The 26127-nt window shown below is 36.7% G+C and overlaps 2 protein-coding genes across 2 annotated transcripts in view; one reads left to right on the forward strand and one right to left on the reverse strand.

Annotated features, from left to right (window-relative positions):
• si:ch211-225h24.2 (uncharacterized protein LOC564539 homolog) overlaps positions 1-6844 on the reverse strand; it is a 73749-nt gene extending 66905 nt beyond the window's left edge. Inside the window, exon 1 of the mRNA XM_057319774.1 lies at positions 6474-6844. Within this exon, the coding sequence (XP_057175757.1) occupies positions 6474-6560 (87 nt within the window). The 5' untranslated portion in view covers positions 6561-6844. The remainder of the gene's footprint in view (positions 1-6473) is intronic.
• Positions 6845-14219: 7375 nt separating this feature from the next.
• cmtr1 (cap methyltransferase 1) lies at positions 14220-24935 on the forward strand. Its single transcript, XM_057319097.1, has 24 exons — positions 14220-14395; positions 15069-15201; positions 15343-15494; positions 15766-15924; positions 16054-16146; positions 16503-16574; positions 16685-16779; positions 16861-16933; positions 17019-17217; positions 17318-17436; positions 17507-17603; positions 19753-19885; positions 20217-20396; positions 20483-20539; positions 20664-20721; positions 20945-21013; positions 21087-21224; positions 21346-21471; positions 22089-22180; positions 22454-22522; positions 22767-22814; positions 23512-23624; positions 23717-23825; positions 24191-24935. Exons 2-24 carry the CDS (start codon positions 15093-15095, stop codon positions 24324-24326), a joined length of 2496 nt encoding a protein of 831 aa, XP_057175080.1. The 5' UTR covers positions 14220-14395; positions 15069-15092; the 3' UTR covers positions 24327-24935.
• The last annotated feature ends 1192 nt before the right edge of the window (positions 24936-26127 follow it).

Raw genomic sequence — 26127 nt, forward strand, 5'->3', positions numbered from 1 at the left:
AGTCAATGGGGGCCAGTTAACAACATTCTTCAAAATTGTGTTCTGCAGAAGAAAGTCATACAGGGTAAATGCTGAGACAATTTTAATTTTTGGTGAACTATCAATTTAAGAAATAAGATACAAATCATACAAATTGCAATTTTTAATTAGTTCTGCACAGAACAAACTGTTCCACATAATATATGTTTTTCATATATTCCACAACACAGATTAATAACTCGGTTTACACAAATCTAAACTTTAGAACTGGTTTATTTCTATTATTTCTAAAATCTATTTTGTGAAATGGTTATTTCAGGGCAGTACTAAATAAACTGCAATTTGTATAATATTCTTGCCATACTGTATATGTAAATACACAATAATCTTACGTTCATAAATTTATGTATATTGCATTGAAATGTATCTACAGGACCCTCCTGCTATGCTGCTGTCCGATTCATGCTAGCTGTGGACCGCAAGATTGTGAATGATGACATCACTTCTTTCATCTCTGCTGTTTGCCTAATGTTCTGCAGTTATTACTGCTCCAAAATTAACTACCCTACTGAACTGGCGTCAGTGCTTGAATTCCTGCAAAGGTATGTAAAGAGACTTAGGAGGGGAGATTCATTACGGTGTAGCTTCATTTACAGACTTATAAATGTTTTTTTTTTCTTTTCAAGGTGTTTTTTTCATCCTCAATCCGGAGAAAGGGAATAAAGGAGGTGGAAAAGAAAAACAAAAAGCTACTCCCAGTCTTCACCCTAATCGCTGACCTTTCTGATCATGAATGGCGAGAGACTTTGTAAAGGTGGTCTGCAGACTGTTTCCAAGTTTATACTCGGGGTGAGAGACTTTGTAAAGGTGGCCTACAGACTGTTTCCAAGTTTTAATCTCTTAAAGGGTTATTTCAGGCTTGAATCAAATTTTCCCCATGTTTTACTTACCCTCAAGGCATCCTAAGTGAATGTAACTTTCTTCTTGAGGAATAATGGAGTCAGAGTAATAATACCACGTATCCTTTTACTTCCAAGCAGTAGAATGGGAGTGAATGGGGGGCAATTTTTTAAATCTCCAAAAAGTGCATCCATTGATCAAAGAGCGGCTCGACACGGCTCCGTGGTCTTAACAAAGGTCTTCTGAAGCGAATCCATGCGTTTGTTTAAGAGAAATATACATATTGACAACGCTATAAAGGATAATGTCCAACATCCGCTGCAGGCGAGCGAGAGGCTTGTTTCTCCGGCAAATGACGCAGAGTCTTCACCCTAAGTAAGTTCCTGTGACGAACAGCATTTTTCGCCAATATAAACACCGCCTCTTCTGGGCGGGAGCTTTCGTCGCCATCATTTAACGGAAAAACAAGCCTCTCTTTCGCCTGCAGCGGCTGTTAGACATTATCCTTAATAGCGTTGTCAATATGCATATTTCTCTTAAACAAACGCATTGATTCGCTTCAGAAGACCTTTGTTAAGACCACGGAGCCGTGTCGAGCCGTTCTTCTTTCATCGATGGATGCACTTTTTGGAGCTTCAAAAAATCCCCCCCATTCACTCACATTCTGCCGCTTGGAAGTCAAAGAATACGTGGTATTATTACTTTGATTGCATTATTCTTCAAGAAGAAAGTCACATTCACTTAGGATGCCGTGAGGGTAAGTAAAACATGGGGAAATTTTGATTTTAAGCATGAAGTATCACTTTAAAGGGATAGTTCTCCCCAAAGTGAAAATTCTGTCATTTCCTCACTCTCAGGTTCTTCCAAACCTGTATACATTTTTTGTTCGGTTAAACAAAAAGGAAGCTATTTATAAGAATGTCAGTAACCAAACAGATCTTATCCCTCATTTACTGCCATAGTAGGGAAAAAAAATACTATGGGAGTCAATGGGGGATGAGATCTGTTTGGTAAATGACATTCTTACAAATAAATTCCTTGGTGTTTAGCAGAACAAAGAAATATATACAGTACAGGTTTGACATGACAAGAGAGTGAGTAAATGATGACAGAATTTTCATTTTTGGGTGAAGCATCACTTTAAATGTAGACTGGACTGAACGATTTTAATTAAACCACTGTATACCAGTTGAAACACGAGAACAGAAAAATGCACTAATATTTTGTCTTAAATGCCTGCCAGTCTTTATTAAAGATACTTGGGACCTCACTGATGTCTTTGTCTTTTATAGATTTTGATGGGTTTTGATGATTTGATTTAGGTTTGCAAATGTAAGATATTTATCAATTAGTTTAACAGTAATTTTAATAGTTTCTTAAAGGTTAAATCTGAATGTTTAGCAAATAATTATAGAGTTTAACTGTAATTATTACAACATAAACCTTTAAATTAGACAGTGCTGAACTGTAAAAAAGATGGTTATGAACCGTAATTAATACAATGTAAACCTTTAAATTAGAAAGTGCTGAACTGTAAAAAAGATGGTTATGAACCGTAATTAATACAATGTAAACCTTTAAATTAGAAAGTGCTGAACTGTAAAAAAGATGGTTATGAACCGTAATTAATACAATGTAAATCCTGGAATTTGACAGGTATAAACTGTTTTTATAACAGCATAAACAAGTAAATTAGACAGTTATGAACCGTAAAAAAGAAAATTATTAACTGTAAAATATACGGTACAGTGGGTGCAATCCCGTAAAACCAATAACGTTGCAACCGTACTTTTGACGGTAAAGTTCTGGCAACCACAGCTGCCGGTTTTTTACCGTAAAATTTACGGAATATTTTTTACAGTGTACGTACCAGGATGGCACTCCAAGTGCATTGCATTGTGGGATACAATATTCCTGTAAGCTTTTCTGTTTACTGCTCTTTGTCGCAATTGCAGTAATTTGTCTGAGTATTCCACACTGTAAAGCATGTTTTGCTACCGTAAGGTGTTAAAAGGCATAGTTCACCCAAAGATGAAAATTCATTCAGCATTTACTTATTACCCTCTTATCATTTTAAGCCTGTATGACGTACTTTCTTCGGCAGAACACAACATATATTTTGAGGAATGTTGGTAATCAAACAACGGTGGGACCCATTGACTTGCATTGGTTTTGAGACTATAGAAGTGAATTTGTTCGGTTACCAACATTCTTCAAAATATCTTCTTTTGTGTTCGGCTGAAGAAAGTCATACATGCTGAAAGAAATAGTTCACCCAAAAATACAAATTCTGTCATCATTTACTCACCCTCAGATTGTTCCAAACCTGTATAAAGTTCTTTGTTCTGCCAAACACAAATGAAGATATTTGGAAGAATGTCATTAACCAAACAGATCTCATCCCTCATTGACTCCCACAGTATTTATTTTCCTTACTATGGCAGTGCTTTGGGATGAGATCTGTTTGGTTACTGACATTCTTTCAAATATCTTTCTTTGTGTTCAGCAGAACAAAAAAAATGTATAAAGGTTTGGAACAACCTGAGGGCACGTACAATTGAATTGGCTTTACAAGTCCTTTGTATTTTAAATTTTGGCAAGTAGTTGAGTTGAGTTGATCAACTTGTAAAATTAAACTGAAATTGTACTTAATCTGATGTTAAAGTAATGTTAAGACATTTACTTAATATAGTAAGTTGAAATGACTTCAAGACAATTTGACCTACTTAAAAATGTTTTACAGTGCATGCCTAGATACCATACCATTCACATACAGTATAATGCAGAAATTGTAAGAGAGGTAAAGAAATATAGTGGTATCTGTCACCCTCATTTATAGGGATGTAACAATATTATCAATGTCGTGTTATCGCAATAGCAAAATTGTCTCAATATCATCGTGGTCACATGACTGTATGAAACAATAGGTCTTTCTAAAGAAAGTTAGAAAAAATTATAGGTCCGTTTCTTTCTCTCAACAGGTATTGTTCTGGCTTTTGTTGAAACTAGTAACTTTGTATTAGCACCTATTGTATTATTGCTCCTGTATGACATATCGCTTTATTGCTCCCTGAACTCTCTGTAAGTCGCTTTGGATAAAAGCGTCTGCTAAATGTAAAATGTAAATGATGTTACCTTTGTCAAGGTCCATCTGGTGCAATTGCTTTATTTTATAAAAGGGTTTTTAGGTCATTTGACCCATCTCATACTATAACTCATGCCTCTAAGCAACAGTTATGATTAAAGGATAAAGAAAAGAGGATGCTTATGGCACGTTTCCAAGTCATCATTTGGCATTTTAAATATCGCAATAAATACTGTACCGCGGACTTTATACCGAGATATTACCGTACAGTGAGATTTTGTTACATCCTTACTCATTTACCTTTTCTCTAACACAGACAATACTCTCAAGTGCTCATTTAATGAGCGAAAAATACTTGCGATATTTTAAATGCTTTATACTTCGTGTGATTTTAAGGTGGAAACATTTACATTTTACTTTTATCCAAAGTGACTTACAGATGAGGGAAACAATGGAAGCAATAGAAGCAACAATGGAAACCTAACTACAGTATCAATGAAATAATCAACGCACACAAAACAACATCAAATAAACCTCTGAAATAAACATTCTGACATTGAGGACATTCATCAAGCTGAAAAGCCATGTATCTGAGGAAAATTTGAACTCTCCACCAAATTTGAGGGCCAGGACCTGAACGGATTTGGAGCTCCAAGTTTAGGGTTCTTTGTCCTCAGCTGGTGGCTTCCTGCTGTACATACCAAGTTCTGCGTAAAGGAACGTACTAACAGTTTAAGGAAGCGGATCTCACTGAAATATCCTCATTGTAGATTGAACAGAACATTCTTTACTCTCTAATACCCAATCCACAACCCCAGCTCCGCACGGGAAGCTTCATGAGGAACATCTTCTGGACAGAGCGGTGCACTTACTGTAGGAAAACATATAACGGTACCAGCATGATTTTTTTTCTACATTATAAATCAATACTTCAAGAACATAATACCAGGGTGCTTGCTGTGCTTTGAAAAAACATACCACTGTTAGTGATGTAAAACTACAATTTACCAAAGTAACTGGTGATATCAAAGTGTTAGAATACTAAACCTTTTCGTTCTTTGTGCGTTGCAGTATTATGTAAATAAATACCAAGGGTAAGTATCATAGTATTTCACTTTTTTTTATTTGATATGATACCATTGCAATGAAATATAGTAGTTACCGTGTTATTCTTTAAAGTGATTTTGATAGACCAAAGCAAAATGTCTTTTAACCAGTACAAGACATCCACAGTAGACTCCAGAGATTTAAAGTTTGGTCTAGCAGCTTGACTATATCAGAGCTTTTGGCTACGCTCTGTCATGTTTGTAAAATGGATTCTGTAAGGAAGAACGTGACTGTGCTGACTCAAGGCCGTCTGGGTGACACGGTCACATCACCGTAGAACGCAGTTGGGGGGGTTAGGAAAAGAACTGTCTCCTGCTGTTACGATGTAGGACTTTATCTGACTCTTGCATTATAACAGAGTAAACAGACGGGAGAACGGTACATCAGTACAGTACAGTACAGTGGTGGATGTCATTATGCTGCATGTAACTCAGATATTGCTTATTTAACCAAATGTTTATATCGTGAAAATTATAAATACATTTTGTTTCGCTGAAGCACTGGACGGTGAAGTCTGCGTGGGACAAACAAAATGTACACTCGCAACTTAAAACAGCTTATATAAAAATGCCACAAAACCACAAATAGCCACTTTCTTTTTTGAATGATCCAAATTCTGTCACTTTACTCCTCTCAAACCCTCATTTTCATGTTTTTTTTATTGCTCCATGCTCTTATACCTTACTGTAATATACTCTCATTTTCACACCCTCATGTTTTAGTGATTGACAATAGGTGTTTCAATGAATTATGCCAATACAGTTATCGGACAAATAATCAATTACTATGCATGATATTGCATTCTATCATGCACTATGCAACTCCTAAAGTCATATTTTAGCACCAAAATGAAAATTTGCTGATATTTTATTCACCTTCAACACTATCAATGGGGAAAGTGACTTCAGTCATTTTTATTTTTGAGTGAACTATCCCTTTAAGATCTCATGTGTTTATTCTTCCTGTGCCCTCCTTTGTATACTCTCGTTCTTATTTTACACTCGTGATCTCTCATATGTATAACTCCCATATATTGTCATTATGCCGAGCTTTTATTATTGAAAACCATGACAATGTTCCTTTATAGGCTATAGTGTGTTTGGGACTTCTTCCACTAGGATTTATGAGCTATTAGTTATCATCCACCAGATGACACATCTTTCTCCCTATTAAACTACATTCTCATTCTATCAAGCTCTCACTCGCATGTAGGATTTAGAAAGTGTAAGGAAACAAGAGATGAGCATTGGTTGTTAAACAGGCCATTTGCAAATACTTATAAGCTTAAACTTTGCGACTTTGTCTAGTTTTCCTCGTAAAAGCAGAAAAAAAGTCAAGCCAAACCAGACACAAACATATCTGATCTCTCAAGTTTTAAGCCCACAGGCAACATCCCACTCACCTTCCTCGCGTGCTCGTGATGCCACGACACGTCGTCCTCCTCTGACGCTTCATCCACCAGCACTTTGCTCTTGCTTTTCTTGAACATTGCGCACGAGTCCAACTGTTTTTCAAAGACAAAGTAAATCCAAGTCCATGAGATGCCAGTAAAGAGTGTTCGTGGGGCGATCGCGGTAAAGCACCGGTTAAACGCTGGATTAGCGAATCAGAACAATAAGGCGACTGTGATCGCTCTGCCCTGCCCTTCTCTCGCGGGGAATCACGACACCCCACATGTACACTTGCCCCCGGCTCACTATCTTCTGATGCGTCTGAAGAACGCTGTTGGCTGAAGCACCTGGACCGCCGCTCCTCCCATCACGGATCCGGTTGCTGCTGATCAGCTGGTTGTCATGGTAATGTGGGCGGATCGATCTCCCCCTCGGACCCTCCCCCCTGGACAGGAGGTCTTGTCGACAACATGGTGAAATGTGGCTTTATCAGCTTTTAGTGGAGCTACCATGCAACCAAAATATTTGTACATTAAAGCCACTATGAAATGTATGAATGTCACAATTAAATATAAAACCACGTGTCATTTATTTTAAACTCAAGGTTTTATTAGTTGATCATTTAAACAGAATCACAGGTAATAAGTCCACTTAGGATATTTTATTTAAATACACTTCCATAATGTTCTTAAAGTCCTCTATTGTCACACACTATTTTGTACTTAATGTAGTAAAAATATATATATTTTGTGCTTTTATTCATGATGTCTCAAAATAGCATCGTTGAGTAGATCTTCTTAAAGGGACAGTTCACTCAAAAATAAAAATTCTGTCATCGTTTACTCACCCGTATGATGTTCAAAATCTGTATGAATTTCCTTCATTATTCAAAATACCTTCTTTTGTGTTCAACAGAACAAAGAAATGTATATATTTTTCCTATATGGTAGTCAATGGTGGCCAAGAACTATTTAGTAAATGAAAACAGAATTTTAATTTTTGGGTGAACTGTCCCTTTAAGTTTATGTTAAAAGGTACCAAAAATCTTTTTTATTAATTAATTTTTTTTTTCTGAAAGTCTAGCATTATTTATTTGCAAATGGCAAATACATTTGTGAATAAATGTTGCCAGGAAATGCATTTTTTGGGTTCAAGTACGTTTTCGAGGACACTGTAAAAATTAGGGCTGTCAAACAATTAATCACGATTAATCCCTTCCAGAATAAAAGTTTGGGTTTACATAATGTATGTCTGTGTACTGTGCATATTAATTTTGTATGAATAAAAACACAGCATTTATTTAAGAAATAGCTAAATATTAACATTAATAACCATTTACATATAATTTAAATTATTGGCACATATAAATAAATACAGGTAAACATTTTATTAATATATACATGTTTGTGTGCATGTGTTTATAAATACAAAATTAATATCCACAGTACACAGACATACGTTATGTAAACACAGACTATTATTCTGGATGCGATTAATCGTTTGACAGCCCTAGTATTAATGTGTTGATCTCTTGTGCATAGTCTAGATACATTAATGTTTGCAAACTTTAAATGTAAAAAATGCACTCTTTGTAAACACGTGTTTAAATCTCAGTGTAACGCTTTCCATTTCAGTCCATTTTATCAGCATTTGTCTTGCTAATCAGACATCAGTGGTCTACATAGTACATACAGTACTGTGCCCATCTGTATTACATTTTGTCATGCTTTATATGTAAAGAATATGCTCTTTGTTAACTGCTTAGAGGGTTAACCACGTGCACGGTATTTCTATGATCTCATGACCTGCAATAAGTAGATTGTAAACTTGAAAATTATGAATGGTAATAGTGAGTGTTAATGGAAAGCAGGTCGATTAACTTATACATGGATGTAATCTTTTTTTCCATTGATGTCAATAGCTCTTTATTTCTGCTTGAGCGGTCATCTAGGTCTACGGATTTCCCTTCTCACTGAATTTCACAGCAGTTTGTGCTAGAATATTGCAATTTACACACAACAGATAAGTCAGCAAAGCTTATGTTGTTCCTGTAGCTCAACTGTGAGCATTGAATCAGCGACACAAAAGTCATGCAGCATCCCCAGAACACACATAAGAAAGTATTGATTGAATGCACTTTAGGTTGCTTTGGAAAGAAGCCTAATGCATAAATATAAATGACGTTATGTGAGAGAACAGAAAACCACAGATCAAAAGGGTCCTCAACCAGCATCTTTACAGGTATGTTTACAGTAAATATACAGTATGTAAACTTAGAATCTTTGTTGGCGTCAAGTGAGGTTGTGAGGATTACGATGTCCATGCAAATAATCTGTGAGTAAATACAGTAACAATTACTTAATGTATTGAGATGCATTTGACCGAAACAACTCCATATGATTGTTCAGAATATTTGAATATCAGCAATATTTGGTCATATTTACAGATGAATCCAGTTATCATGTTAATATTTTGTTAGTTTGACCTCCTACAAACACATTTTCTGAAGGTTAAACAGCCCTATTCACTGACACTGTTTATAAGTTAAAGCCCTATTTGATTTCTTTCCATGGGAGGTGCCATTGACTTACAGTACATAAACAATCAGCATAATAACACTACAGTTCATTGTTGGGCCTGTGACAATCTTCCATCCAGCCACGCCTCTAACAGGGATAGAACTGTATATCATTGCATGCTGACTCTTGAGGATATTTACCCCTATTCTCTCTTTCTTACCTGCATACCCACTCATTTATTTATACACACAAACAGTGAAATGGTGGAAGACAGATTACCTTTAATGATGGGAAAGCAAACATCATCAGATTGATATTTACGAAAGTTGCACGACTAAATGTCACACACAATAATGTACACTGTGTCCATTTATTTGCTGCATGACTGTATGTTGTGTTGATGGATGTTTAGATAAGAAGTGATTCAGGCAGGTTGATTCTGGTAAGGATTTATAGAGCTTAGCTCCTAAACTGGGTCAGTCTATTTGCCACATATTAAAGACCACAGGTGACTGTCTGGAATGTCAGACACGCAAAACAACTCTCACTTCTGTCTCATATAAACAAAAAACACGCATAGTTTTCTATGGTTGTGATTATTTATCTGGATTTAAAATTCTCTGTATGCCGCTACAGTTAAAATGATTAAATTATGTTATTTAGATTTTTACAGATTATGGTGCAGTGATGCCCTCTACTGTGTAACTTTATGACCAGATTTTTAACACACTTTTTTCCTCTTAGGAGGGTTACTCAGATACATTCATTCAGTGACATATTTATTCATAGTATTTTATATATTTTGAAAATACAACAATACATCACAAGTCATTAAAGTGCTCAGACTCTTAAAACACTCCACTCAAAGGATTCATTTAGTGTCATTCATTCAATCTAAAAAAATGTTGTTTTTTGTCTATATTTTTTAACTTTTTGTATATAGTGCATTATTGTTTTTATTTAATTCTCAATTTTTTTCTATCTTATATATTTGCACTATGATTGCACCATGTGCACACTTTCTTCTGCACTAAGCTCCTGTTGCCAAGTCAAATTCATTGTGTGTGTAAACATACTTGGTAATAAAGCTCCTTCTGATTCTGATGATAGTGATGCAAAAAAAAAACCCGCTTTAGAGCCATCAAATACAATTCACAATTTATCAATACAGTGCTTGCATAAAGGAATCTCAAGTATAATTGTAAAATTGGATTTTCACAAGCTGAGCCCTCTTAAGACACCTTGACAGATCAACCCGGAAAACACCATCCACACACAAACTGAAATAATTGGTAATACTCTTATTGTAATACTCCAATCTGTTTGCTGGTGATGTTTCTAAATAAAGCTGGTTGACCTTACATTAGCAGCCAAGTGTAACTGGATGAGAAAGAGGAGCAGATCAAGCCATTTTAAGAAGGTAAGCTCCTCTTTCTTAATGCAGGTCTGTGACATCATGGGACCGTTACATGACTCAGCGTCACATCCACATCAATCCCGTCAGAAAACAATCACATTCGCTGTCGGTGAGACATCACATTACATAAAGCAATGCCAAAGCATCACCATTGAAAATATATCACAGTCCCACTTAGGTATCTAAATACAGTAAGAGAGAGACTCTGCAGGTCAGTGTTTTGCATGGGCATTCGGATGTGATGCACGCTGGCGTTTTTTCCTGGGTAACGCTTAGGTTGGCAGGCCAAAGTGTCTAGCCAAGATTTTAAAACGCCAGCCAAGAGTTCTGTACATCCCTGCATGCTAAAGCTTTGAGCCCATTTTGGAAACACTCTCCAACTCTCAAGAGCTATAGAATTATAATGCAAATTGCAAACATTACAGATTATGTACATATGAAACACAAATGAATAAAAATAAAATACATACACTTAATAAACACTTAAACAAATAAATACACTTCTTTGTACATGAGAATTATCTGTACATTGGAATTCCAAAACATTTTTTTAAAGAACACAAACAGAATAACTTAATATATAAAAATAAAAAAAATTAAGAGATCATTCATTTAATCAGCATTTCTAGATGTATTGTGGCCATTCCAGTCCACTGTCTGTTAAATTTCAACAAAATCAAACCTCAGGAGTGACAAAGTCATCCAACAGCAATGTGAAAGAGCTTGACAAGACACACGAAGACTTTGGTTAAATAATTTTTAAACCTTTCCTAAATACATGAAATACTACTGTTGTATTGCTTAAAAGTGAATATGAACTTGTTTTCTTTGCAGTATTTGAGGTCTAAAAAAATACAGAGCATCCTTTCTGTTATTTTGACCTGTTTCTTGAGTTTTTATTTTCTCCAAATAAATGCAAATAGAAAAAATAGTTTTATTTGAAATTTGGGAGAAATATTGTTAGTAAACAGAATGAAACAAAAATGATCATTTTACCTAAACACATACTTATAAATAGTAAATTCAGATAAACATAAAACAATTTTGAAATGGTCTCCTAATGTAGGCCCATGTAAATTATAGAGATTAGTTTCCCTTATAAGTAATGATAGTAAACGAACGCGAATCTATTTTTTAACTTGTGCAAAACAATAGTTCCTTTTCCTGATGAAAGATAAAACAATTACCTCATAAACCTAACCAAGAGTAAAGATGGTAATGAATATTACATGATAAGTGTCTTTAAATGATGTAGTCCTATATGTATAACTGATTTTATGAAGGTGACGTTCTGAAATTGTCCTCTTTCTTGACTAAAAATACTGTAAGTAATCAATAAAGGTGAAGTTATACTTACAAAACATACTTAAAGTACTTGTATTGTCTGAACTAACAAACCTGTTATGTACGCATTGTGCTGATGCACTTATGAAATGTTTCAACACTGTGGTAACGGTGTATGGTAAAGTATGTTGATGTCTTCCTAAGGCACTAAATCAGAGAAAAAGTTTGGAAGAGCCTGGCTAAGAATGGGCCATCCTCGCAACCAAACCAAGATGATCAGCTTGAGCATGATGTGGCTGTAATTACAACCTTTGGATGGTGGGAATAAAAATAGATGTAGGAACGGATACAGAGTCTGTTTAAGGAAGCCCAGCTTAAAAGCATACAGATGGCGGGTGTGTACCTTTAAACCCTTTTCTCATGTTTGCCATCTCGCTTCATCGCAGAAGGTGCGCGGAGGGCTTGTGGTACAGGGTCAGCTGGCGAGAGCTGTATCCAGACATTCCAATACCCACGAGGCCGAGCAGCATGGCAAAGCGGGGCACAAAAGGGCCCTCCCTCTGGGGTCCAGTTCGTGCCGCCTGAGTCTACAACAGCATATGAGCAATGGTCAGTGTTCACTGATAAACAGACTAAATTGAACAAGCATTAAAAAGTAAAACACACTTTATCTAACTTATTACGAAAATTAATATTACAATATTTTTGCTATTTCAAAGGATATTCTCTTTGATTATGGTTGTAGAAGGGAAACAAGTTTTAAAGACTTAAGATAAAATAAAGTACAAGCCACATACCTGCAAGTATCGAATATATCCAGGTGTCAGGAGAGGTATGCGGAAGAACATCTCAGCGCCGAGGTCTCGTGTACCTGTGCAGTCAGATAACCCAAAAGCTCTTGATCAACCACGTCCCATCGGACTCTGGCTCTGCACACTGTTTTAAAGCTTTGGGTGCTTATCTAACAGGTCACATGTCTGCTTGAAATCCTGTCTGTCTTTTTTAAAGGAACGGTGTGTGTGATCTGGAGTGCTTCTGAAATACAGAGCCAATAATTATTTAGTCAAGTTTAATATGATGAAACATACCATTTATATAGTAGATTCAAGATGCAGGCCGACAAAACAACACTTGGGTTGGAGGTCAATTAGCAACTAATGTAGCCTACTATAGACAAACAAATCTGAGCAGGTGGGTAGAGTAGCCAAAATCTTTACTCAAGTAAAAGTACAAGTAACTAGAGAAATTGTTACTAAAATAAACTTAAAAGTCACTATTTTAAAAATTACTCGAGTAAAAGTAAAAAAGTATGCAATGACAAAACTACTCAAGTAGCTAGTTAGGCCTACTTAGTTCTCTCTTGTATGAAATACAAACTGATTTTAGACCAAACTCATGTTTTCTCATGTTGTATCACACGTGTGTGTTGTGAAAAGCTCTTACTTGTAAACATACAGTAAACAGTGAACCATACGCACATCAACAAGTTTTCTTTTGTTCTGCAAATGTATATTTCTGCCAGCCCACGTCTCTGTGTCTAACAGGTCGCGCGCATATTGCTGTATCTGACGAACAGGTCGCGCGCGTGCGCCCATATGGCGGGCATTCATCATTGCTGGCAAACAATATGACACATTTGCAGTTTTGATAGGATAGATACAGTATAGATTCATATCCACTTCATCCAACGCTCTTTGTGTTCAGCGTGCTCTTAAATTTCGAGCTACGAGGACTTAATCCGCCGTTTCAGATGATTCAGATCGTGCTGCGAACTCAACAAATCATTTGAACTGATTCGTGAACGTATTCAAACGGTTTTGCCCATTGTTCAATTAATGCTTTCAAAAGAATCGACTGAAAAGAATCACTCACTCGGGAATGGCCGTAAAAAGAGACGACAACCTTGAAATAAACAACGCATTTTATAATGCATATTTTAAAATGAAGTAACGAAGGAACGTCACGCAGTGTAACGAAGTAAAAGTACAGATTTTCTATTAGAAATATACTCAAGAGTAAAAGTACCCACTTTTAATTTGACTTTAAAAGTACATATTTTCCAAAATGTTACTCAAGTAAATGTAACGAAGTAAATGTAGCGCGTTACTACCCACCTCTGGTAGAGACCGCCCACTGAGATACAGCTTTATTCGCAAGCAAAACTTTTCAACTCGCAAGCAAAACTTTTCGACCCGCAAAAAAAGACAGCAGAAAAGAGAGCAACATTTGTGGTTTCGTGATGAAAAGTTTTAGTGCACAAAGAAAAATTTCAAAGATTTGCACGCAATGCAAATAATTTTGTTATCAATTTTGGAGTTTTTTTGCGATCTTTTATTTTTTAATTACAAAATAATTAGTTTTACTCTCAAACACAGAATTTTTGATAAAAAAGACACAAAAAAACTCCATACAAGTCTGCCTCATATAATTAATATTCATGAGCACAGTCATCGCCCGTAAATGTTATATAACAAGACTTAATTAATATTAATGAGCTAGGCCGAGCGAAACTGGCAGCATTTGTTGTTCAACCTGCAGCTGACGTCATCACCATGCGCCAGCACCACGATAAGACCCGTTGAAGGAATAACGCGGGCCAGATTTGACATTTGAAAAACAACATAAAAGGATTGTGAAGTGAATGTCCAGCGAATAAAAATATGAACTTACATATCGGAAGCATTTCAGACATATAGCTGCACGTTTCCTTTAGGTATGTTTACGACTGTCGCAATCTTATTTTTGAAGAAAACGAAACCTGAAGCCGAGTGTTGATTTCTCCGTGAGCCTGTTCTATACAAAGTTGTTTATTGAACGATTGTCGTTGTGAAATGTCTAAATAAATACTAATATTTAGATACATGTGTTAAAACGGAGAGCTTTAAATTGATTATTGTTTATTTTGGCATAAAAGAATCACATTTATTTTGTCATAAGAGCAGATGGATGATGCATAAAGTTGTAGGGGAAGTAAACATACTGGAAATAATATAACGTTAGCGCACCTTTCCTGTCGTTACACTGCAGCGGTTTTTAACTGAATGTAAACATGTACGACTGTAAACATGTACTTTTTTTTGAAAGGGACTACCGTTATATCGATTGTTTTGATTGTAGCACTTGTAATGTCGAAATCGAAACCAAAACCTGGGTGTTAATTTCAACTTATTCTTTTAAAGCTTATTCTGAATAATATCTCTTTGTATGTCATTTTCTATGCTATTATGTATGAAACGTGCTATATACACAAACATAGCTTGCCTATGCCTATACATTCAGGTAAAGAGTTATTCATCAGCTATTTTCATCAGATTTCTCAGTGATGGTGCCTTTCCGTTTGCTTCAGTCTGTTCATGTGTTGATTTCATGTTTTTAATTGAACGCAGGTTCTTGGTCCTCTTGAATTCACCATGAAGAGAAGAACAGAAGCGTCAGATGAGCCTCCAAAGAAGAGGAAGAGTCTTCGTGACGACACTTCAGATGAAGATGAGGAGTCTTCTCAGAGAACCACCAGTCAGGGTAAGAGAGATCTGCTAAGGTCAAGAGTTTTTATTTTTATCATAATGTCAGATGGTAGGTGTTAATTTGTCATGTTCTCTTTAACATGCTCGGAAACGTTTGTTTGATAATTGTTGTTGATGTTTGTGGTCATTCTCTCAGACTCCAGCCAGAGTGAGTCTCACAGTGATGTTGAAGATCACAAACCCAGTTTCTCCAGACCATCTGATTCCCAGAATGCCCAGAGCAGCGATGCCCCTGATCAGAGCTCTTCCGAATTTTCCATGTACAACAGCGTCTCTCAGAAACTCATGGTAACATAAGCACATCCAGTTTTCTTTACAATTTATTACATTATATTTTATTTTATTTAAGCACATGAGCAAGAGTGCTTCATGGTCATATATTAGTGCTGCATGTAATATCAAATATCATGTGCTGATATTAGTACAGATGTGAGTGTGATCTTGCTCTTTTTTTGAATTCAAGCCTTCTTTATTATTTGAAATCTTTGTTGTAGTGTATACTCTGCTGTCACACACATGCTACCTGACCTGTAATGGTGTTGTCCTCTCTTTCTCACAGGCTAAAATGGGTTTCAGAGTAGGCGAGGGTTTGGGAAAGTACGGTCAAGGGCGGAAAGAAATCGTAGAGACGTCGACCCAGCGAGGGAGGCGAGGTTTGGGTCTAACTCTGAAGGGCTTCCAGGGCGATCTCAACGTAGACTGGCAAGATGAACCGGAGGTACTGAAACATCTACACAATGTTTCTACAATATAAATTTGTTTAAAATTTAAATGGATATTTGTGTCAATGTATCCGTAGTATGAGATGATCAGGATTTCTCCATTGCTTTTATCTACTTTTTCTCAGCCTAGTGCTATAGAGCAGGTGACATGGTTTCCAGAATGTTCTACAGAGATCCCAGACGCGGATGAGCTGAGAGACTGGATGGCTGTGGGACAGGTATGGAAACACACACATGATAAATGGAGACGATCGGCCTGAGGTAGTCTTTCATTCTGCTACAAACTGATCAGGATTTTCAAACTGTTCAAATTTGTTCTGTCTTTCTACAAGCTTCTTGTTTCTTTGGTGTTTCTTTGCCCCCCCCATAATTTATTTGATCTATATAGTCAAGTGCTTTAGTACTTTTAAGCTTTACAGCATCCAAAATATACACATGAAGATGTACACATTTGAACCTAAAACTTTGAAAAGGAAAAAGAAACCTAATGGATGAATCAAATAAAGTTACCAGTTTTTATAGCTGTACTACAGTACCCTACCTGTATTTACATGTACTTCTTTTTTTTTTTCAGAAAAAGCTCAAGATTGAAGATGAAACTGAATTTTGCTCTGAGGATTTACTGCACCTGCTGCTTCGTTGTAAGGTGAGTGCGTTGCTTTTGTGTATTCGTGATACTTAGCTTTGATTTTTTTCCGCCTTGTTGGACCAGCATGCTTTGCACTTTATCTCATGTGTTTGTCTTTGTCTATTTAGTCTGTGTTCGATGACTTGGAGGGTGAGGAGATGAGGCGGGCTCGCACGCGATCCAACGCTTATGAGACTATACGAGGGGCTTTCTTTCTTAACAGGTGGGTCTCTTCTCCACGCATGCTTGGACTGTAAAAGCACACGTTTCCTAAATCTTTCCACCTTTACTCTGTTTTTCTCAGAGCTGCTATGAAGATGGCAAACATGGATCATGTTTTTGACTATATGTTCACTAACCCAAAGGACTCTCAGGGCGTGAGACCACTATTACGTCTATACCACACAAATATGTGCCGTCATAACATTTCTAAAGTGGTAGTGCATGTGTGTGTTTGTGTAGAAGCCCCAGACGCGAGATAAGGAAGGAGAATTGTTGTATTTTGGAGATGTGTGCGCGGGCCCGGGCGGATTCTCAGAGTACGTCCTGTGGCGGAGACGCTGGCACGCCAAAGGTTTTGGGATGACCCTTAAAGGAGCCAACGATTTCAAACTGGAGGATTTCTTTGCTGCTCCCAGTGAGCTCTTTGAGCCCTACTACGGTATGTTCGTGTGTATTACCAAAGATTTGTGCATTCTTACTGATACGGCCAGAAAGAAGCCTCTAACCTTGTGTGAAATGTTGCATACCTGGTGTATCAGGTGAGGGTGGGATCGATGGCGATGGTGACATCACACTGCCAGCCAACATCAGTGCATTCCGTAACTTTGTCCTAGATAGCACTGAGGGGCGGGGCCTGCACTTCCTAATGGCTGATGGGGTAAGAATGATACATTGTACATACTAGTGGTGAAATGTGGATATATGCTCATGGTGTGTTTCTCCTCCAGGGTTTTTCTGTGGAGGGTCAGGAGAACATTCAAGAGATTCTGAGTAAACAACTTCTGCTATGCCAGTTACTCGTGGCTATGTCTGTTGTCAGACCAGGTATTGTGTGTTTTTTCTTTGTGTGGTTATGAATGTAATGCTCTTGGGTATTTTATTGTATTACAACATGGGGGTCATGTCTGTATATGCTTACTAGACACGTATCTGTATTCAGTAATGCAATATATTGCGGTGACGAACATGCACTGTATTGTTTTCATGCACATTTTAAAATACTGTAAATAATTAAGTACTTTATGATCTGAATTGGCTGAAAATGGTTCTTTATTATTGTTCTTTCACAGTTGTGTTCTTTGCATTTGAATCAGTTTGAAACAGTTGTTTACTTTATAAAAGTTATTTCAAGTAGGGGTGTTACAATATACAAGTACATCTCAAAAAATTAGAATATCATGAAAAAGGTCAATATTTTTTGTCACTCATTTCAGAAAGTGAAACCCATATATTATATAGATTCATTACACGGAGTGAAATATTTCAAGCCTTTATTTCTTGAAATTGTGATGATTATGGCTTACAGATAATGAAAACCCAAAATTCAGTGTCTCAGAAAATTAGAATATTACATAAGATCAATAAAAAAAGGATATTTTAAACAGAAATGTCAGGCTTCTGAAAAGTATGTTCATTTCTATGCACTCAATATTTGGTTGGGCCTCCTTTTGCATGAATTACTGCATCGATGCGGCGTGGCATGGAGATGGTAGATGGCTGCGTTGACAGTGGACTTCAGAAAACACAGTGGACCAAAGTCCTCTTTTCAGATGATCTATGGGGTATTGTCAAGAGAAAGATGAGAGACACCAGACCCAACAATGCATATGACCTGAAGGCCGCTATCAAAGCAACCTGGGCTTCCATTACACCTGAGCAGTGCCACAGACTGATTGCCTCCATGCCATGCCGCACATTGATATTTCACTCTATGTGTAATGAATCTATATAATATATGGTTTTCACTTTCTGAAATGAGTGACAAAAAATATTGACCTTTTTCACGATATTCACATTTTTTTGAGATGTACCTGTACTTGTATCGACAATAACCGTGATTATTGATATCATGTTAACACTGCACATGTGATAATGAGACATGTAACAAAGAGAAAATACGAATTTGATAAACAGTATTATTATTTTTCAAAATTTTGCATACTGTTATTGTGAATTCTTTAAGCCATGATATGTCATTTGAAATTGTAACAGCCCTAATTGTATTTTTATATTTAATATAATACAGCACAATTTAATGTAACATATTAGATAATATAAAAACAATTGTTATATGAAATATATATATATATTATATATTCAAGTTTTTAAGTCGTCAAACCTTTATTAAGACAATAGTAAGCTTTTTTATCCTGTTTTTGTAATACATCTTCAAATTCCCAAAAGGATGCATACAAATATATAGCTTTTCCCCTCCATTTCTTTTATTATTTCCCCTAGGAGTTTTCATGGCCCTTATATAGAGAATTATTATCAAAGTCTCTTACTGCAACCATAACACCTTACTCTTGGGATGGTCAACATCACCAGTACACTTTCTATCTTTGTCAAAGAGGACTGTATCATTTTTAGATTTGCATTAGGTCTCTTGGTTGTTTCTCTTGCCCAGACATTCAGTTTTGGGACAGGCCATATTTTCTTATCTCTTTAATGATGGATTTTGCAAAGGTTTGTAGTTTATTTGATGCTGTGAAAGTTTATACCTTGTTGTTTCTCCGGCTCTGATATTGTCATACCGTGACTAAGATCTATTTAGAGTTGATTTTGGGATTCTCCCAGGCACAGATCAGTATCTTTTCTGAAATCATAACATTAGATATGATTAATATGACTTGAAGACATTTTGAAGAGACATTTCAAATATAATTGATGTATTTAGATGTATTTTGCAAGGATATTTATAGATATGTTGCTGTCAGCTCTAAAACGTTATTTCTTATTCTTGTATATACATACAGTACATTACCGGTCAAACGTTTTGGGACACTTGACTAAAATGTTTCTCATTATTTAAAAAAAAATGTGTTTTTGCTGTCTGAAATTAGTTCAGTAGACAAAAATATAATTTTGCAAACGAACATGTTTTTTCATGACAAAACTAGCATTTTTGATGATTTTTTGACGGTCAAACTTACAGATTTGATGGTTGTTTCATGCAGATGTCTGTCTTTTGCAGGTGGACATTTTGTGTGTAAAACGTTCGACGTGTTCACCTCCTTCAGCGTGGGCTTGATCTATCTGCTGTACCTTTGCTTCGACAGGATCTCGCTCTTTAAACCCGTCACCAGCCGACCTGCCAATTCAGAGAGGTGCGTGTGTTCTCTTTGACCTATCAGAGACGAGTACGAGATATTTGAGGGTGTATGAACGCTAAAAGTCAGTTAATACTGAAAGTGTACATTAATTAATTTCTATATCTTGGTCTGTATGTGCTTCATCCTTAAATGCGGTTTTTATAGAACTTGGACATGCAAGAATTAGTTGAGACCTAAACCCTAAATCCATTTTATTGAACTGTTCTGATTTATGAAAAATGTACAATTGTTTATAATTGTTTGTCATTTTTAATCTCTTTATTCCAATAAAGAAGGAGCATTTTTTATTTTCAGAATAAAAAATAAAAAAACGTTTTGCACGCAGATATGTGGTGTGCAAGGGTTTGAAGCCAGGCACAGATGCCGTGAGAGACTATATGTTCACCATCAACCTGAAGTTGAATCAGTTGAGGAATTCAGACAGAGATGTCACTGAAGCGGTCCCTCTGGAGATCATTAAAGGAGACACGGATTTCTTCCAGTGCATGATCAACTCCAACGAAAGGTATCGTCTCCCTCTCTCACTCTCTGGCTCTCTCCAACACATACACGCTTGTTTTTTTTGATCGAGCTCTGATCTCTGTCTTGCAGCCATTGTGCGGTACAGATCAAAGCGTTGGCTAAGATCCACACGTACGTCAGAGAAACGTGAGTCACACTTTTTGTCTGGCGTGTTTCAAAGTGTTCACTTCATACTCTCTTTTATTTGTGTGTGTGTTTGTGTGAACAAACATTTATGAGAACTGTGTGTGTGTGTGTATTTTTTGACTAGGAGTCTTTTTGAAGCCAGGCAAGCAGATATCCGGAAGGAATGTCTGAAACTGTGGGGGGTGAGTTATGTTGTGTAAACCGTTGCATTTGAGTTTCATAAGAGTATTCATAACCAATGAATGAAAAGTTTGGCATCTAACGGTCGACTGATTTGGGTTTTAATGGCTCTGACGGCGGCGGTGCGGTTTGGACGAGACTTTACAATATATTGCAAACAGAGAATTCAATGAACATTGTTTTGGTGCAATGTAAAGATTGTAAATGGCTGTTTGTTTGTTTCAGATTCCTGATAAAGCGAGGGTCACTCCATCATCATCAGATCCAAAATCAAAGTTCCATGAGCTTGTGAAGGTAAGATTGTATGTTTGTGTGCGTTTACAGTTATACAGTTTATTATGCATTATGCATAAATCATTTTGTATAGTCGCAGGGGTCAGAAATGGATAGTTTTAATACCAGACCAACTGCGCTGAACTCAGGAAATCTGGATAAACTACAGCACGTCCTAGACTACAGGTGCATTGTGGGAGGGGGAGAACAGGTCTTTCTCTTGGGACTTGGGGTAAGGAATATTTCTATGTATGTGATATTTATACAATTCACAGCTTATGTATATAGTTTTGGGTCTGTGTTTTTACTTTATAGAGGACACCAGTGTTTAAACCGTGTGTTTGTATGTGTAGAAATCTCAGATCTATACTTGGGACGGTAAAGCGCCGTTACGCTGGAAAAAGCTGGAGAACTTCAAACTGGAGCTGCCCAGAGACACATTACTGAGCGTAGAGATTGTTCAGGAGCTGAAAGGAGAGGTGAAGAGTGAAAAAAAACTGATTGTAAAGGAGAGTGAAGATAAGAGCTGTAAAATATGGGAAGGCCCTTTTTGCCATTGCAATAAAAATATGAAATGTGTGTGTATACAGGGTCTAAAATTAAGGTTTGGCTGCATTTGTTAATGTTGGATGAATTGAGGGAAAAATTATATTTTATATTCATAAATTTACTCGTAATGAAACGTTATTCCTACTTGTAAACAGCTTTGTAGGGTACGCTTATTATAGACAAAATGATAAATACCCTCTTATTTGTAGTGTCTGCTAAATGAATAAGTGTTAATGTATTTTGCAATTTTATTAAATAGGAAATTTAGATTCTTCTTTGCATATCAGTGGCACAAGCAGATATGAGATTTCTCAGTTTCTATTTCTCTGTATAACTGCATCTGATTCAAACAACCCTTAATAATCAATTGGATATCAATTTTCTCATATGATGCAGTTCTTAAAGTTATTTAAGAAGTCAGGCTATTTGGAGAGTTACTCTATAATAGCAAAAACTAGCCAGTCAATTTGTCAATGGTTTTAATTCTGGATTCTGTGGGTACATTAAGTATATATTTGTACAATTTTTTCAATATGTGCTCATACAGGGAAAGGCTCAGCGAAGGATCAACGCTGTCCATATTCTGGATGCTCTTGTTCTCAACGGTACTGACGTCAGAGATCAGCACTTTAACCAGAGGTCTGAATCAGTTCAGAACATGTTCCAACCTAAATCTGTATAAAAAAGTCATAGTTCTTAATTTATCATTTTTTGCCATGCTTATATTACTGTGTTGACAATGCTGATCTAGAGCCATCCAATTTAGAGATGCATCGGCAAAAGGAATTTTTAGCTATTTTTTCTCATTTATTCTTGCATGGCCAATGTGTAATTTACCAAAGCTTCTATATGACCTTGTCAATAGATAATTCCGCAATTCCCCTTACATGTTTTCCTTTTCTTTTCTTGCAGAATCCAAATGGCAGAGAAGTTTGTGAAAGCTGTGTCCAAACCCAGCAGACCTGACATGAACCCGATCAGGTTATATCCCCCTCTCTCTCTCTCTTTGTGGTCGTTCTAATTACCATGTTAATGTGTCAGTGATTGCCCTGGGGGGCAGGATGTCCTATGAGCACAGCGGTGTGCAGTATGTAAAATTAATGAAGATACTGTGTTTTACTAGAGCCTACACAGGACCTTTCATGTTTTACGGTGATATTGCACATCAGTACGCTTGATGTTGGCTCGATCACTCAATCATTCTCTCTCTCTCTCTTTCTGACAGAGTGAAGGAGGTGTATAGGTTAGAGGAGATGGAGAAGATTTTTGTAAGGTATGTTCCATAAATCACTAACATATAGAATTAGAATTTACGGGTGTTTTATACTGTATACAGTCCATGTATATGTACTGGATACACATTGAGTAAAACAACTAAAGAGTCAAGATTTTAGAAGCATTGTAAAACGTATATTAGAAATCTTTCAAATTCTGTAGTATTTTTAGGTTGAAAATTGGCAACAATGACCATGTTAACTTATTTGTATAAAAAGTCAGATTCGTTGAAACACGCACATTTTTTTTCTTTAAACCAAGGAGGGGGATGTATGTAGCATAATGATTATGCTAATAATTAGGGCTGTCAAATGATTAATCGCGATTAATCGCATCCAGAATAAAGGTTTGTGTTTACATAATATACATCTGTGTACTGTGCATATTCATTTTGTATTTATAAAGACAAAACATACACATACTTGTCTATATATTTAAGAAATTTTAAATGTATTAATTTATATTTACCAGTAATTGAAATTGTAAATAAAAGTTTATTAATAGTTATATTTTATATTTTTCTTAAATATATGCATTTATGTGTATGTGTTTATAAATACAAAATTAATATGCACAGAACACCGGCATATATTATGTAAACACAAACTTTTATTCTGGATGCGATTAATCACGATTAATCTGTAGCCCTACTAATAATAGAAAATGTTTCTATATGTATCATCTCCACTCTTCAGGTTGGAAATGAAGATAACTAAGAGTTCAGGTGGGATGCCAAGACTGTCATACACGGGCAGAGATGACCGTCACTTCCTCCCTAGCGGTCTTTACATTATCAAAACTGTCAATGGTGAGAAAGAGGAGCGCAGTAAGAAGAAAATGTGACTTGGGCAGTAACTTGGGAAGTCATTCATATTTGTTTGATCTTTTATGTTCCATCAGACCCATGGACAATGGCCTTCAGTAAGAATTCTAAAAGGAAGTTTTTCTACAATAAACAAACTAAAGAATCAACTTACGACCTGCCGCCCAGTTCTGTCGCCCCTTTCCAGTAAGTAGAACAGTCCTGATACAAGGCTTTCTGACGGATTCTCTATTGAAGGGATAGTTCACCCAAAAGAAAAATTCTGATATTATTCATTCACTTTCATGTCATTCAAAACCTGTGTATGATTCTTTCTTCTGTGGAAGACAAAGGAAGATATGTCGCGAAAACCTTGCCCCATTGACTTCAGTTGTTTGCTTTTACGAACTAAAGAGCCAATCAAAATAATTTTATTTGAACCCAGAACATTCCTTTAAAATGGTTTGCTACTATTTAAAAATATTGAATTATATAAAATATTTTCTGTTCTCATGCACAAACACTCCTGAATGTATTTATCCCTTCTCTCTCTCTTCATTTTCTCTTCCTAGTGCATGTCATCAGGACAGGCTGTTTTGGGCTTGGGAGGAAGGCGTCAGGGTTCACGACTCACAGACACGGGTCAACCCTGACAAACTTTCTAAAGAAGACGTGCTCTCCTTCATCCACCAGCACTGTCAGCAATAGGAACATGTACAAGTCATACTCGAGGGCATTGGGTAGACTGTACATTCTCACCACCAGGGGGCACTGTAGCTTCTGTAAGAGTCAGCCGAGACTCTTCAAAACATTCAAACTCTTTTCCTTCACACTTCAAGGCTCTCGTTAAAAATATCCCCCTTGAGGTAGACAACGGGGCGTCTCGGTGCCCATTGGTGTGTATCCGTGTGTCCGTTATCTTCACAGGATAAACCCGTTTGACATCGTTTTTCCCCTCGTCCCTGTTTTCTCTCCAGAGCTTAAAACTTTTGCTTCCTTACAAGTGACACAAGTAAAAAATATAAGGTATATTATAACCTGAAACCTTACTGAATACTTCACAAATGACAGATGTGTAACCATAGATCCCCCATCATCAGTGCAAACCAGAAATACAACCACATTAAACAGCATGACCGCTAGGATTTGGTTTCTGTGCATGTGTTGGACTGTTGCCTCGGGTCCTTTTGGTTTCTATGTTTTTCAGTTTCTAAAAATATTAGAGTGTCTCCTACTTTGAACTTCTGATGACTTCGGAAAAGCATTTCAAAGCCTGTTTATGATAACATTAAACTACTGAAGAAGTTTATTCCTTAAGTAATGATGGCCAGCTTCATTATTTGTCTTAGTAATCTGACGTGCGAAAAGGTTTTATTTAGAGAAAATTAAAATAGCTTTTTTGGCAGCGCTTTTGTTTTACGATTCTTACGTCTCTTTAGTATTTATCAGGAGGTATAATTAGTGCTTTTGAGACAAAAGCTAGAAAGACCAAGAAAACATGATGTTGATTTTGTGCCACGGGAAAACGGTGGTGGAGGATTTGGAGCTGGGAGCTCTGCTGATAAGGCACTATTTGTTTCTGCTTGTGTTGTGAATCCACACAATCTGGAAGAACAGACGGTTTGAATGAAGCGCTTGAACAATGAAAACACAAACGCCAGAAGAGAATTAGACTTTTCATTTTGTGAACGACTGCACGTCTGTTTAAAAGTTGGCACCATGGTGCCAGAGTGTTGTGGGTGGTTTTAAGAGTGATTGCTAGGGCATTGCTTGGCTAGCTCACCTCAAAATAGTCCTTAGAAATACTTTAAGTCCTTCCTTTGATGTCAGCCTGAAGATTTTTTATAGTCTTTCCAGGTGAGAATCATAGTTCTTATCATGTAGTAATTGCACACCTCTCCTTAACAAGCCCCAGGATTTGAGGTTTTATTCATACCTGTGGAAATAAAAGTTATGCTGAGAAGTTTTAATACTTGGATGCTTGTTCATGCTATATTTGTGTAAAAGGAGAGAATGAAGAATGACATCCGATTTAGTCATGCTTATTCAATGCGTTTTCATATCTGTATTTTTCGCAACAATATGGGGATCTGTCACTGGGTTGTTAATCTGTGTATTGCGTATGTCGCTGTGTGTTTTTTTATTTCTTTGATGCTTCAGGGTTCCGGCATCTCAAGGACAGCAGGACACAGGCAGTCTTTTGTATGCAGGTGTAGCCTAATGAAGCTCTTCCACACCCTGTTTCCCTATCCATCTCCTGCTTTGAGTTTGTGACTGGAAAGCTAAGCAGAGATTCACCTTATAGGACAATTAACTTTCCCTGTAGATGGGTTCAGGTAAAGAGGTTCCTCTCATCTGAGGATGCGCCTGAGTAACCACACCGGGGACGTGCGAAAACTCTTTTCGTCTTCTGTCGTCTCTCTCTTGCTCGCTCCCTCTCTCGCTTTTCTGGCCACGAATGTGCTATTTCCCAAAAAGCCATTGTGCCCCAGCATGCTGCCAATCACAA

This window comes from Triplophysa rosa, linkage group LG21 (genome assembly GCF_024868665.1).
Source record: "Triplophysa rosa linkage group LG21, Trosa_1v2, whole genome shotgun sequence".
Classification (NCBI taxonomy): domain Eukaryota; kingdom Metazoa; phylum Chordata; class Actinopteri; order Cypriniformes; family Nemacheilidae; genus Triplophysa; species Triplophysa rosa.

What these genes read in the sequence shown, in the direction of transcription:
- cmtr1 (XM_057319097.1), top strand. Translation starts at nt 15,093, where the DNA reads ATGAAGAGAAGAACAGAAGCGTCAGATGAGCCTCCAAAGAAGAGGAAG. An exon ending in ACTGGATGGCTGTGGGACAG is followed by an intron (nt 16,147 to 16,502) that starts GTATGGAAACAC and finishes TTTTTTTTTCAG; the next exon opens with AAAAAGCTCAAGATTGAAGA. An exon ending in AATGTCTGAAACTGTGGGGG is followed by an intron (nt 20,722 to 20,944) that starts GTGAGTTATGTT and finishes TGTTTGTTTCAG; the next exon opens with ATTCCTGATAAAGCGAGGGT.